The sequence below is a fragment of the Pogonomyrmex barbatus genome, unplaced genomic scaffold (genome assembly GCF_055798465.1).
Source record: "Pogonomyrmex barbatus isolate J1 unplaced genomic scaffold, ASM5579846v1 scaffold1, whole genome shotgun sequence".
In the NCBI taxonomy this organism is placed as follows: domain Eukaryota; kingdom Metazoa; phylum Arthropoda; class Insecta; order Hymenoptera; family Formicidae; genus Pogonomyrmex; species Pogonomyrmex barbatus.
This window is the reverse complement of record NW_028297098.1, coordinates 13234910-13248543: the sequence shown is the minus strand read 5'-3', so window position 1 is coordinate 13248543 and position 13634 is coordinate 13234910. Positions and strand designations below refer to the sequence as shown.

Genomic DNA, 13634 nt, shown 5'->3' with positions numbered 1-13634 from the left:
TCTTCTTCTTCTTCTTGCATCTCCGCCCGTCACAGATAGCAAAGCAGTAATCGCGAATAACGAATATAGTAGAATAGCTCAGCTCTAATAACTCGGAAGTAGTGTATCAACTTTGTGATAATTATTCGATCGATAGCGAAGGATAGACGTTTAGAGCAAATAGTTAAGAACCTTCGAACAACAATTTGAGACAAAAGACAATCGATCGTCGTATGTAGGGACTGCTTTACGTGTTCGTAAGTTAAATTTAGCTCAAAGTTGAAATTCTCGGAAGAAAATTTAATTTGAAGAAGGATCAGATTGTATGATTGATATTTTCATGTTTCTAATAACAGAATATATATATATATATATATATATATATATATATATATATACTTCTCTACATAAAAAACACATAATATAAACATCAGACATTTAATACAATCGTCAACTACAATAAACATATAATACTATCTTGTATTTAACATTTCATTAAAATAATATTTAAATTATTAAATTATTAAAGCTAAAGAAGTTGTAAAATTTTATTAATTCTTCTAATTTTTAACAGACCGTCTTTTCTTGATAATCTCTGAGATAATTTCGACGGTAATACAAAAAATAGATCGAAATACTTGTTCTTATTTCAATTAATTATCTTATTCCAAACGCAAACACTGAAAAGATTTTACTGAAGTACCTAAAAATTTGATTAGGTCTGGATAATTTTGTTGGGCCATCAAAATTATTAGACAGGACGTCTTAACGCATGATGATAAAATTTCTTTATATTCTATCAATCAATTTGAATGTCTCGTATAATTTATTTTGATAGTCCAACAAAATTATTTTTAGAGTCCTTCAGCAGAACCATGTTCTCTCCATGTTCTCTTCTTAATTCTCTCTGACGAACGTATTCATTAATCATAAATACATAATTTCTGCGTCTTTGCAGATCGCAGTATGGTCGAGCGTCCAGCTCATGGCGTAACCGCGGAACAGAAGTTTCGGGCGCAGAGGTCGTCGTCGCCCTCGCCGTCGCCTATTGCCGTCGTTGATCCTAACAACGACAACCCCCCACGGTAACGACCTCGGCGTACCACGTGGCGCTGCTATGTTATACCTCGACGCGGCGATCACACTCGCGTGCTGCCCACCGGCTCCGGCGCATCTCGGTCTGCCGTGTCGCGTCGCGTCGCGTCACGCGCGATACATCGGCGTCACGTCGTCGTCGTCGTCGTTGTCATGAACATGAAATTACATACAGCAAACTGTAACACGCGGGACGGTTCTCGAGTGCGACGTGATGGTGATTATATCAATAATACAAATATCTTATGCCTCTCTCAATATAAAAACGTTGTTTATAATTGACTTAAATTAACATCGTCCGGAGATTTTATCGCTAAAATCGCAGAAGATTAATTAAAATTATATGCCGATTGATTAATTTTAATTTCAATTAATTAGTGTTTGAGTGACGAGAAAGGTACTTAGAGGTGATTAGAAGTTCTAATGTGTCCGCTTGATCGGAAGCGATGAATCGCTTTTAAATGCGATCCGGGTAAATGCGAGAGTCAACATCCGGATGAAAGCCGGCTGATGATGTCTGAGTGGGATCGCAAATCCATCTGTCGTCAATCAATGATTCCCAGGTGTGGATTTCCTATGAAGCACTCTATGCCCTCCAGTCCCAAGGACGACAGCCTGATTATCTCCAAGGAATGATAAGCAAAGTCGTGGATCGTTCCGGATATTATATCAAGTGAGTGCTCTTTTTCATTTAGAATGTATTCGATAATTATTCCAGATCTTTACGTAATCCAGACAGCCTTGGAAATCCATGTTCTTGATATTCTCATTAAAAAGTATTCAACTTTCAAACGAGGAGCGATGTTTTGTTGAACGATGTTTTTAAAAATGTGTGTTTCATTTTTCTGCCTGTTTTAACAAAGTAATTATGTCCGAGTGTGGATCAATATAATTCAAATTACGGAAATACCTTTGCTACGTTTCTTATATTTCGCCGCCCGAGAATCGCGTAGATTCTCGTTCGCAAGAATTCGAAGGATATCGTCGCGAAATCGCGCGGGGTTTCCTGACTTTTGCCGAGCCCGCGAAACTTTTTGATCGATAGCCTGCTACTATAAGCGTAGACGCCATAAGCGCGGACAGATCGTCATCGCTAGAGCTTCTAGGAAGAGAGCGAGAATCGACGATTTCTTCGCGAGCCGGCTGATCTCGTCCCGGATTTCGTCGATATTCGCAAAGGAGAACATGTCGATGACCCTTATATACCCGGACGTACATCGCCGGCGAGGCGAAGGCACACGTTTGCTATAAAGATCTATCTATAGACATTAGCATTCATTGGCCACATCGTCGCACATGTACAATGTCGTCGTTGTCACAACAAAGGAAACGGCCGTTATCTCTCTCACTATCGCCGTTCATTACCCATTATCGCCTAATTAACGTTGAACATGGCGCATGGCCAAAACGAGACTTTTCGAGGCTAATTAATTACACGTTCCGAACTTCCTCTCCATTCCGAGCTACAGAAAACAGTGTCTAATGTTAAGGAGCACCATGACCCAATATCCCGCGCGGATATCCAAGGTAATTCCTTCGGGACGAGTGTGCGATCGAAAGAACGGAATCTTCTTCCTTTCCGTTCGGGAACTACATTACGCTCGCTGGAAAGTGCCACTCAAAGAGAAACGACACCAGACATTCTCCCGAAGACGCGAGGTGGGGTAGTACAAGGTTGCGCTACGTATACTAACTAAGCGGGCTTATGTAATGCAGAACTACAAAGAAGATACCTACGTAAGTGGACCGGTAAATTATGAAAAAGCCTCTTTTCTCTCCGCGAAAGGGTTCCGCTGCCTGGTTATACGCGTCACGCTAACATTATCCGCGTGGGGTGCATGAAGCATTCATCCCCCTCGTATTGACGAGGCGCTTGAAAAGTTCTCCGCGCCGGCCACAGGTCGTGGAAAAGGCCGTGGAAATTTCATTTTATTTCTTTCTTTTTTTTTTTTTTTTTTTTTTTTTTTTTTTTAACGACAAAACTCTGGAACGAGTTCCCCAACTTGGAATGCCGTCATTACGATGCGAACGAGTTCTACATACGCTTACGAGAATCTTATCGTTTTAGCCAAGGTCCTGTAAAAACAGATCTTATAAGAATGATAGTCTGACGTTAATACAATCTTTTTTTTTTTTCCATTTCAAAGAGATTAATGCTCACAGATTAGTTAAAGATTAGCACAAAATTATATTTATATTTACGACGATACTTACAGAAGAGTATAAATCAGAAACGGGAAGAAGGCGTGCGCCAAGTTTTACGACGGCGTTAATCGCGACTGCGTTTTTATCGTCACGTAATACTTATCGTTAATCCTTGAGTGACAACCACATGAAGCTGTAGATAAGTGAAGCATTCAGCATTCTCTGTGGTCTGCAATGTAGCCCAACATGTTTTACGAGGTATTTAAAATAATTATCGTCGAGCAACACGCGACGCTTTTAGTAGGGATATAAAAGAAAAAAAGGAATCTCCCGCTTCGAAATTGGATCGCAAAGTTTGCGAATTTCGAGGATCCTTGAATTCTCTTCGATCTGATGGACTTTTGTCAGGGAATATATACGCTCCTTGAGAATCGCGTAACATCGCGTAGGTCGCGCGACATGGTCGAAGAAAAAAAAAAGGTAGATAGTTGCGTGGAGACATCAACGTGATCGACTCGCGTGTCCCTTCTCCGATCATCCTTCCGCCTGCGCCGCAGGAGGATGCGCGTCCTGAACGGCCAATTGAAATACGCCTGTCGCATCGAAGGGCTCCCGAAAGGGAGTCAGCTGTGTGGTGTTAAATAGAGGGGGAAGAATACATCCCTCTATCGCTTCTTCGCCGGCCGGCTCGCTCCTTTGCATAACAGTCTACATTACAGCTCCTGTGACACACGTGGGTGGACGTAGTGGACGTAGGTCAAAGCATGCAGAGATGATGTTCGTCGTAATTCGAAGGATCCGCCGGGATGTTGAGTGAAACAGCTGCGAGTTTTGCCATCCGAGATGATATCGCTGTAAAAATTTTCAATACTTTTAGATAACTTGCAAGAAATCATGGAAAATACTTGCAAGTTTTCGTGGAAATTGAAATGGAAAAAGAAAGGGAGATAAGAGGAAATAGAAGATACTCGATACGTTTCAAAGAGTGCAAATGTCTGCAAAAGAGAAAAGAGAAAAGGAAGGGAAGGAAAGAAGCAAAGTGTGAAATCTCGCGATTCTCCATCTCTTATGGGATTGACATGGCAACTCCAATGAGTGGGTGACCATGTGATACGGTGACGTAAGATTCGGTATACGGTACACATTAACTCGCAGATGCTAACAATCGAAAGCAATGATAGAAAGTGATAACGAAGAAGTAAACCCGCGTCCGTGAGTTTCGCTATATAATATGTTTTAATCTTGGTAACACTAGATTAAATGTTATCTTGCGTGGATCTTCACGTTTTATTGTTAAAACTTCGCACGATTGTTTATCATATTTGTTTAACAACTGGATGTGCAAGAACAATTTACATCTGTACTTCTTTCGTTATGAAAATCAAGAGCACAGTGTCGATGAATGTGAACGAAGTCTCTTGACTGGTATAATATTTCCTTATAATTATTACTCAAAAAAATATTTTTTGAAATGTTATAATATACATTAAACAGTTCATAAAATTTAATAAAAATTTATACAACAAATGTAATAATTAATTAATAATATAGATTGTGATTTATAAGAAAATATATATTCCTCACATTTTTATATTTATTTTCATTTGAAACTATGTTATCTAAATTATGTTATAAATTATGTTATAAAAACAAAAAAAAGTGCTTGCTGTCATTAGCTTTTTTCCAAATAGCTAATGATTTTGTAAACTATGTCATTTCCATTTTTATAACGCCGGTTTGCCGCAATTAATAACATTAGATGCAATTTATAAATAATAAAAATTATGTATTCCTTACATTTTTATTTCATTTGAAATGATGTTATCTATAAATAGAAAAATAGCTCGTTATTATGAGCTCTTTTGCAAGTAGCTAATGGTTTCATAATCCTAACTCTAAGCTCATTTCCACTTTCCATAGTTGCCACAATTAATTAAGCCGATTATCGTATTATTCAGTAATTCACGGTCTGATTGTAATGTTTAGCTGTACGTGAGCTAATTACAATTTTACGCACATGCGTGTGCATATTGCAACGGAGAAAGTTTTTAGTAAACTTTTTTACAATTTTCAATTGTATATACGAGGAGTCCACTCTCAATTTCTTCAGCGCGACCGTGAATTTCCGTACAAGAAAAAAAAAAGAAGGGAGAGAGAGAGAGAGAGAGAGAAAGAGAGAGAGAGAGAGAGAAGTGCGTGTATGCGTTCGACAAGAGAAACAGAGGATGGGGACAAGGGAGTTTGCGTGCGAAATGTAATTTCTCCCTTTTTCGTGTATTCTATGTTATCATAAACGCGGAGTGGAAGACACTTGATGCATAGTGCGTACGAGGAACGATCGATGAAAATCGATAGGAGACTTCTGACGAAAAAAAAAAAAAAAAAAAAAAAAAAAAAAAAAAAAAAAAAAAGAACACCATGTAGAACGGTTGACATGTAGCGCACGAAGCTTCGCAATTATTGCCTTCCCTTTCGCGAGCGCGAGCGTCTCTTCGCTCCCTCGTACGTATGTATTATTTGCATCGCGAGACTTTGTTCAACTTCATCGACCAAAACTGCTAAAGTATACCGTTAGCTCTTTAATACTTAATTACCCTTCTTTTCTCCTCACCTCTCCCCCGTCTCCGCGCCCCCCATTTCAATCGCAATTATTACCGTAACGCGTAAATCGAAGAGAGAGGGACGCACCGTTCATCTGAATAATTTTGAAATGCAGCTGAAACACAAGATGTTCCGAGCCACTTATCGAACTTTCGAAGACATCCTCGAATCCCGTGTCACTCGATCGTGATACGTAAGGAAGATGCGGTCGCGCGAACACCTGGCGGTCGCGCTAAAGCCGCGGAAGAGGAAGCTACCGTCGAAGGATAAATCCAACCAGACAATCGCGTCTGGACCCCGTTGGTCCAGAGTCACGATATCCCGTGGCAAGAAACCGCACAGCGAGTCCGATGACACCGGCAGAAGCTTGTCCCGTTTCGAAGGATGTTCCGTTATCGATGCGAACGATCCCAACGTCATCGCTTGTGACATCGTCGAGCTCCTCTGCGAGAGCAGCGACACGAGCAACGAGGAAAGGACGGCCTGTTCGCAGATCTCCAGCTCGACGGAGCTCGAGGAGGACGAGGTGTGTTCCACGTGCAAAGATTGCGCGGAATGTCAGCTGCAGCAGCGCAATAGCGTCGCCGCGAAGATACGGAAAACCAAAGGAAATTTGATGAGCGGACAAGATGAAGAGCTGGTGGAACACCTGGATTATTATTACGAGAGCGACGTCGGCGTGGAGACGGCTTCGGTCGCTTCGTCGAGCACAGTAGCTTCTATGGAGCATAGGGAAATTCCGATTGTTGTGGATTTGACTAGCGAGGAATCGAAGCAAATCGCTTGGAAGCAGACGATCTTGAAGCGATTCAGCGACACCGAAGAAAGCCTGGAGATGTCGGGTGAGAACGTGATAACGAGCCATGTATCTAATATCATCGATCTTTCTTGACTCCCTGGACATTTTTAAGAACAGATAATGCATTGCCGATCATGTGCATATATATATATATATATATATATATATATATATATATATATATACTACGTACAGAGATAATCACATAAAAACAATCACCTTCATAAAGATCGAAAGCTAATCGTATATATATATATATAATATAAACTGGTTAAACTCGGTCCAAACCGATTTTTTCTTTTAACAACGTCTTTTAAAACTGGTTAACATGTGGGAAACGTAAACGAAGAGATATTCGTGCTTTCTTATTCTTCACTCATGGTCACTCTCCGAATATGGGATCTGAAAAAATATCATAAAAAATAACTTAGAAGAAGCGCATTTATCTCAGAAATTAAAAATTTTAATGTGTGCTAATTAATTAAATTACTAAAAGTAAATTAAAATATCATTTGCATTAATTTACATTTTCATTGCAACCTTCATCATACAACCTTTAAAAATATCGAGATCACATTCATTTTCAAGAATAAACTCGAAAAACACGTTAATAAATAAATGTTAATAAAATATACGTGATTTTTGAAAGTAAAATTAAAATTAAGATCGGAAATGATTCTTAAGAAAGAACATTGTCAAACGATGTTTTAGAAAATTGTACGATTGATGCGCAATAAGAACTGCTTGACCTTGAATAATATTTAGTTAAATTTTAAAATTTTCTCTTTAAGATCTAGAAAATTTTGGGGCAGGCTGCACGCCTCTGAAATCATATTTATTAATAAATTAATTTTTCTTCCAGAACCTCGCATCATGATAGCCGATACCTCCAATAGATTGCAACGCGGTGGCACGGGCAGCAGCCTAGCAACCGCCTTGAGGGATCGTGGACCCTGCGTGATCCCCGTGCAACCTAATCGTTCCTTGCCAATCCGACCAGCGCCGCCGACGCCGACAAGGTCAGCGGCATCGATAGTAACGTTACGGAAGACATTGCGTTCGCCGATTCTCAAGCTGTCGAAATCCATGAGCCTGGACGTGGTCGAGGTACAGTCAGACGTATCTCCAAGCGCCTCATTGACGAACGAGCTGAACGAATTTTCTTTCGGGCAGCAGAACGGAAACGGAGACAGAATGATGCTTACGAGCGAGCTCATCGATCGCTCGGACTACATTCTTCCAGACATGACTAATGTCGCGCAGGTAACAAACAGGAGGGCCTGAGGGTTGGTCAGTTTTTACTTTTTCTCTTCCCTTTGATTTTACCTATGAATTACGATTATTTTTTACTCAATGCAACGCAAACTAAAATTGTGTGAATTGTGAACATTCATTACTGATAAATGGTTTCATGAAATAATATCATACTGTATTTATTTTATCATCTGTGTAATTTGTTACACAGTTTAAACTTAACTATATGTTTACGGATCAAAATTAAAATTAATTAATATAATTCGCAATAATTATATGATGTTATTGGTAACATTTAGCAATAATCTCTATATCATAGATTACGAAAGAAGTCAACAATGTTAAGAGAAAAAATGGTGAAGATCGAGAAGACAAAGAATACGAGAAAGAAATTATCAAAGATGTAAAGAAACGGAAAAAATCCCACGAACTCGATGTCAATCACATTCGCGACGAACGAGTCAAGAATATTTTGAAGGAATACTCCAGAACATGTTCCGATAATTTGACTGACAAAGGGGAGAGAAAATTGCAGCAGCATGTAGTAGTGAGACTGTGGGATGACAAGAGATATTCGTCACCGGTCGTAGTGTCGACGACGAAGCCAGAAGTAGAAAAGACAAAGGAGATCTGTAACAAAGTCGTGCCGCCTTTAAGACTGAAGAAAATTGTGCGTGAAGGTATAGCGTTTTTTTATATACATTTAACGTTTAATTAATAAATTTACATTTATCGATAAATTCCCTCAAGAGAAAATTAATCAATTTTTCCTTACAATTAAATAAACATCAATAAACATATTTGTTCCCGTTTTTATTTTCAGCAAGCGCCACCGACGAATATCGCAATGTTGAGGTAAATGCCAAATCAGGGAACGAATCCAATTATCGCATCGTCACCGGTGCCACGCCACGTCCAGATTCTCCATCTAGATACTCCGCTATCTCCTTCTGGAGCAGCGTGACCTCGGAGAAGGAACTCGAATCACCAACGGGCAATGCAAAGGACAAAAGCCGACGAGCGTCGCCGAAAAGCGACGGCTATAAAATCAAATATCGCCGCAATCGATTGCGCCAGAAGCTGAAGGAACTACGCGGCAAAGCGCTCGAGCTGTCGCGGGAAATGACAGCGTGCAATAACGCTGATACCAGCCCGCAGCGCAGCACCCGATTGCGGCAGATGATGAATTGCTATGAGAAACAAATTGAAAACATCTCAAAGTTGCTATGCAAACTATCCGCCTCCATACCGCCGACGACCGATGATGTCGTCGATCTCGATTATGAGAACGAATTAAATGAGCATACATCAGCTGAGAAAAATGCTATCGACAGCGACGACGCGCAGGTAAGAGAAATGATATTAGAAAATAAAATAAAATTTTTCTTAACATAGAGAATAAGCTTATATTCTCGTTAACAAAAAAAAAAAAAAAAAGAATTGCAAATCGTGCGAAAGATAAAAATTTATTTCGCTGATTGTCTCATTCAAACTTATTGATTAATTGATATTTATGTTGAAAAGGTAAATGGAATATCCAGAAGTAGCGTTTCCTCATCCCCTTCTCCGGAACCGCCGAAATTGTCACCTCGTTCTCCTATTGACTACGAGAAAGGTAAATCTCCTGATGAAGTGAGAAACAGTCCGCCGGTGCTACCCAGAGTTTACATCGCGATCCAACCGACTGCGCTTGAATCTCTGAAGCAAAATCTGGCCATCGCCAAGAGTTGGCATAAGGATGACAGCTCGCCGAATTCGCCGATCGAGAAAGAAGTCAAGATGGATGATACGGACCAAACGATAATAAGTGGTGACGTAACCACGCCGGTTATATCCTCAGTCTCGTCGTCCGAGTTCGAAGATCCAAGAAATAGCACGGCGGAATGGGATGGAGGGAATTCTTCGCTTCCGAATTCAAAATTGAAAAATTCGGAAATCGATGAAAAAATTCCGGAAGATACTAAAACTTTCGACGACATCGAGGAACATCGGCAAGGGACATCGTCGATATCTTCGGACAGTTTTTTAAATTCGACGATGGACATCGAGATAGACGGAAGCGACATGACAGAGACAAAGGAGGAATCCGCCGTTCAAGAGCATCTCGATGTAATGCAGACTTCCGAAACTACTGCGAGCGATCAAGTCGCCTGCGAGAAACAGGAGCCGGAACAAAAATCGAATGAAGCTCTACCGTCCAGTTCATCAATCGTAGAGGAAGCTAAAAAAGTCACAGAATATGGTACTTACAATTCGGAAGAAAGAAACAACAGTAAAAATAGAACAGTCACGAGTACAGTTGCAGCTGCGCAGGAAACGTCGACAATGATCGGACGACCGCAAGTATCTGCTGCCAATGTGACTAATATTTTGCAACTGCAATCGAATTATTACGGCTCGTCCGTCGCACAGGATAACGTTGTCTTCACGGGTGTTATACAAAATTCCAGGGACGCGCAGAAGGTAAATAATCTATGAAAAATAAATGAAGAGTATTGATTATCGTACGCGCACACACACACACACACACACACACACACACACACACACACACACACACACACACACACACACACACACACACACACAAAAGTAAATTCGTAAAAAGAAATTTATAAAATCGCATCTAGAAAAAGTATAAATCCATTATGTGATTAATATGTAAAATTTGTAAGAAATATATTAATTTATATTGCTAATTTTTTATTTTAGGTGACGTCAAGTATGAATCAATCCACGATATTAGAGCCATCAATGCCTCTGGAATTTACTCAATCTGGTTCTCCCGTCAGTAGCTCTAATCAACAATGTATCGTGTAGGTATAAATATAAATTATTTATGAACATAAGCGTTAAAAATAAGTTTTTATAAAACAGACTTAGAATAATTTAAAATAATTTTAAACTTAATTTATGTAAATACATTTAAATTAACATGTATTTTTCCATCAATGTATCAGTCTACCTAACAGCTCCAATAACAAAGCTACGCAGGAGAACATTAGTCAGCGAAACAATGGAAATCGCATTATGACGGAGCAATTTCCTACGTTGGGTAATTGGGTAGCGCGAATGTCGAAGAAACAGGCCACCAAGTCAAAACCTAAGTTGCAATCTGGAATAAGCTTACCAACCGCATCAACAGCTGAGACCGCTCGCGTGAGTATATATTTTTTGCTAATAATTATTTTTTCGATGATATATCAAATCGTTAACAAGTTCTACTGGGCACAGACCCCCGGACTGGAGACACAAAAGATTCGCACAAGCGAACGAGCATCAACTAACGTGACACGAAATAATATAGTTAACGTTGCGCCGCAATGGAATACGGAAAGGTGGCAGCGACAGCAACATCAGCAACGTCAACAACAGTTGTACGCAGCGGCATCATCGGCCGCACCTCCAGTGAGACCGGGCATCTGTCCACCCATTTCGGTCACTCAATTCTATTCACCAAATTACGCAGTAAGAAAAACAAGGAGCATTACATCTCTAAAAAGAGTCATAGATTATAGATTATAATCAAAGAAAATACACCCACATAACAAATTACATAACATATTTTATATGTAACAAATGTAGTTGCCACATCATTCAGCTCATTTAATATCGTAGGTCGATCCTTACGGCGGTGCAGCTTTCGGCTACCATTCGACGATTTGTCCCTACGGTGATTATCCCTGTCACTCCCGCCTGCATCCTGCTGCACCGCCGATAAGCGGCTATCAAATAGGTCCCCTGCAGGATCCGCATCCCTCTCCGCTTCGCCAGATCTCCGCTCCGCAGCATCTCGACAAGCGTTTTCCTGCGCATCTGCAGGACACGGCGGCTCGCCACTTCACCGCGGATCTGCTCAAGTACTCTGGTACTTTATCAGCAGGCGGATATCAGCATGCCACCGCTGCCGACTACGAACGTCTAAGAACGGCGACAGCCGCCACGCAGAACGGCACCGCGTCGGCCTGCCTGCCGTCCTTGCTGTTACCGCCACCCCCGCCGTTGGCAGCAGCCTCCGCGCAGCAGACTTTGGCGCGTACTTCTTTGGCCGGTTATCCCGCAAATAATGGTCAATATGGCAGAAATAGGATGATCCCGGATGTCGTTGCCGCGGCGGCGGCTGCTGCGGTGGTCGCGGCGGCTTCTTTTGGCCGGCAGCGCGGCACGCTACCATCATACGGAAGAAACGACCCGGAGATGGTGTCCGGCATCGGCGCCGTTATGGACAACGAATCCTCGCAACTGATGACGGCGAATAGAATGGCGAACCGCGAACGTATGCCGCAGGAACAGGCGCAATCCGTCGGCGTCATCAATGTGGACTCGCGAATGAACAACGGTGGTTATCGTCAACTGCAGAATCTGATACTGGACAGACTACCTTACGTGAAGGCGGACGACGCTTATTCTCAATCGTCAACAACGATCTTCGGCGAGAATGCGCAGGAGACGGCGGTAGCGTCCTCGGTATCTACGTCAATGTACAAGCCCGCCACAATCCTAACGTCTGGTGTCGCTAAGGAGTCTATGCGGAAGGAAAGTCGTAACTGCGAAACTCCGCATCTGGGCAAGATAAATCGCACCATGGAGACTACGAGCAATCTGGAGTGCTCAAACTGCGGCCTTACTGGCTCCATGTTTAAATGCCTTGGCTGCGAAGCGGCCTTCTATTGTGATGAGAGGTGCCAAACTCGTCATTGGAGCATCCACGTCGAGAAATGCCCGAAGAGAATGCCTAAGCTAAAGAAACTTGTCTGAAAATTGTCACAGGAATCACGAGAACCTGCAAATAAATTAATATTTACATATAAAGTATCAATTAATTTGATGAACCAAGATAACAAGTAAAAAAAGATGAATGATGTTTGAAATAAGATGTTTTGATATTCGCGTATTTTCACCGATAATTTTATGTACTTCTAGTCGATGTATCATAAATCGTAACAAATGCGAGTATTATTTCTTGCGATAGCATCGGATTTACACGACGAATGTGATAAAGTGTGTCTGGTCGTAAGATAAACGCTTACAGTAATTTTATAATACTTTGTTCACGGTCTGTTCTGCTTTGTAAATTATGAATCGCGAAAATGAAGAATTCAGCGCACCTCGCATTATATCTTACTATTGTGCGATAAATGGTGTATGTATTGTGCAATAGCTATAATACGGAAAGTATTACGCTCATTGGTATATTACATGTTTTAATGTAACGGATGTTACGAACGTGCTACCTCTCATGTACCTTATGTGTAGTTATAATTAGATTCAACTGCAGTTTTGTTTTATTAAAGCTTCTAGCTCTTCACAGCGCGATCGCATTGGATTATTAACATCAAAGAAGACAAAAAACAATATGAATTTTATTACAAATTATATGAAAAACTTTTAGTTTCTCACTATCGATGTTGTATTCTACATGACTGCAATGAAGAGATTTATTTTGGTGAAAAATAACAAGTTATTATTAAAAAAAAAAATGTGTCAGAGATAGCTAATAAAGTATCGATCGTTTTTATGAATATATTTAAGAGTCGCGTACTTGTAAGGAATAACGCTTATATCTTTGTTCTAATGCTTCTTAATTGTTATACATAATTATAATCAATTTTTTTGTACTTTTATAACAATTTGAAAAGAAATTGCAACACCGCAGTTTTCTTGAAATGGATAAATGGCAAATAAATGGAAAATAAACAAACGATATAAACATATATTTTTCCATATTTTTTTAATGAATATAAAGGTAACAAGTAAATCA

The 13634-nt window shown here is 40.4% G+C and overlaps 1 protein-coding gene across 4 annotated transcripts; it reads left to right on the top strand.

The window, feature by feature from the left end:
- The first annotated feature begins 1604 nt into the window (after positions 1-1604).
- LOC105422619 (uncharacterized) lies at positions 1605-13587 on the top strand. Of its 4 annotated transcripts, none has more exons than XM_089079097.1 (9): positions 4811-6698; positions 7482-7882; positions 8193-8553; positions 8697-9220; positions 9398-10336; positions 10586-10689; positions 10834-11032; positions 11108-11341; positions 11492-13587. In XM_089079097.1, the coding sequence occupies exons 1-9, from the start codon at positions 6023-6025 to the stop codon at positions 12629-12631; spliced, it is 4578 nt and encodes a 1525-aa protein (XP_088935223.1). In that variant the 5' UTR covers positions 4811-6022; the 3' UTR covers positions 12632-13587. The 4 variants fall into 4 exon arrangements, with proteins under 4 accessions (XP_088935219.1, XP_088935213.1, XP_088935223.1 ...); XM_089079091.1 differs by having other exon boundaries at positions 4812-6662; XM_089079093.1 differs by lacking the exon at positions 4811-6698 and adding an exon at positions 1605-1747 and having other exon boundaries at positions 10834-11341.
- Positions 13588-13634: the final 47 nt, after the last annotated feature.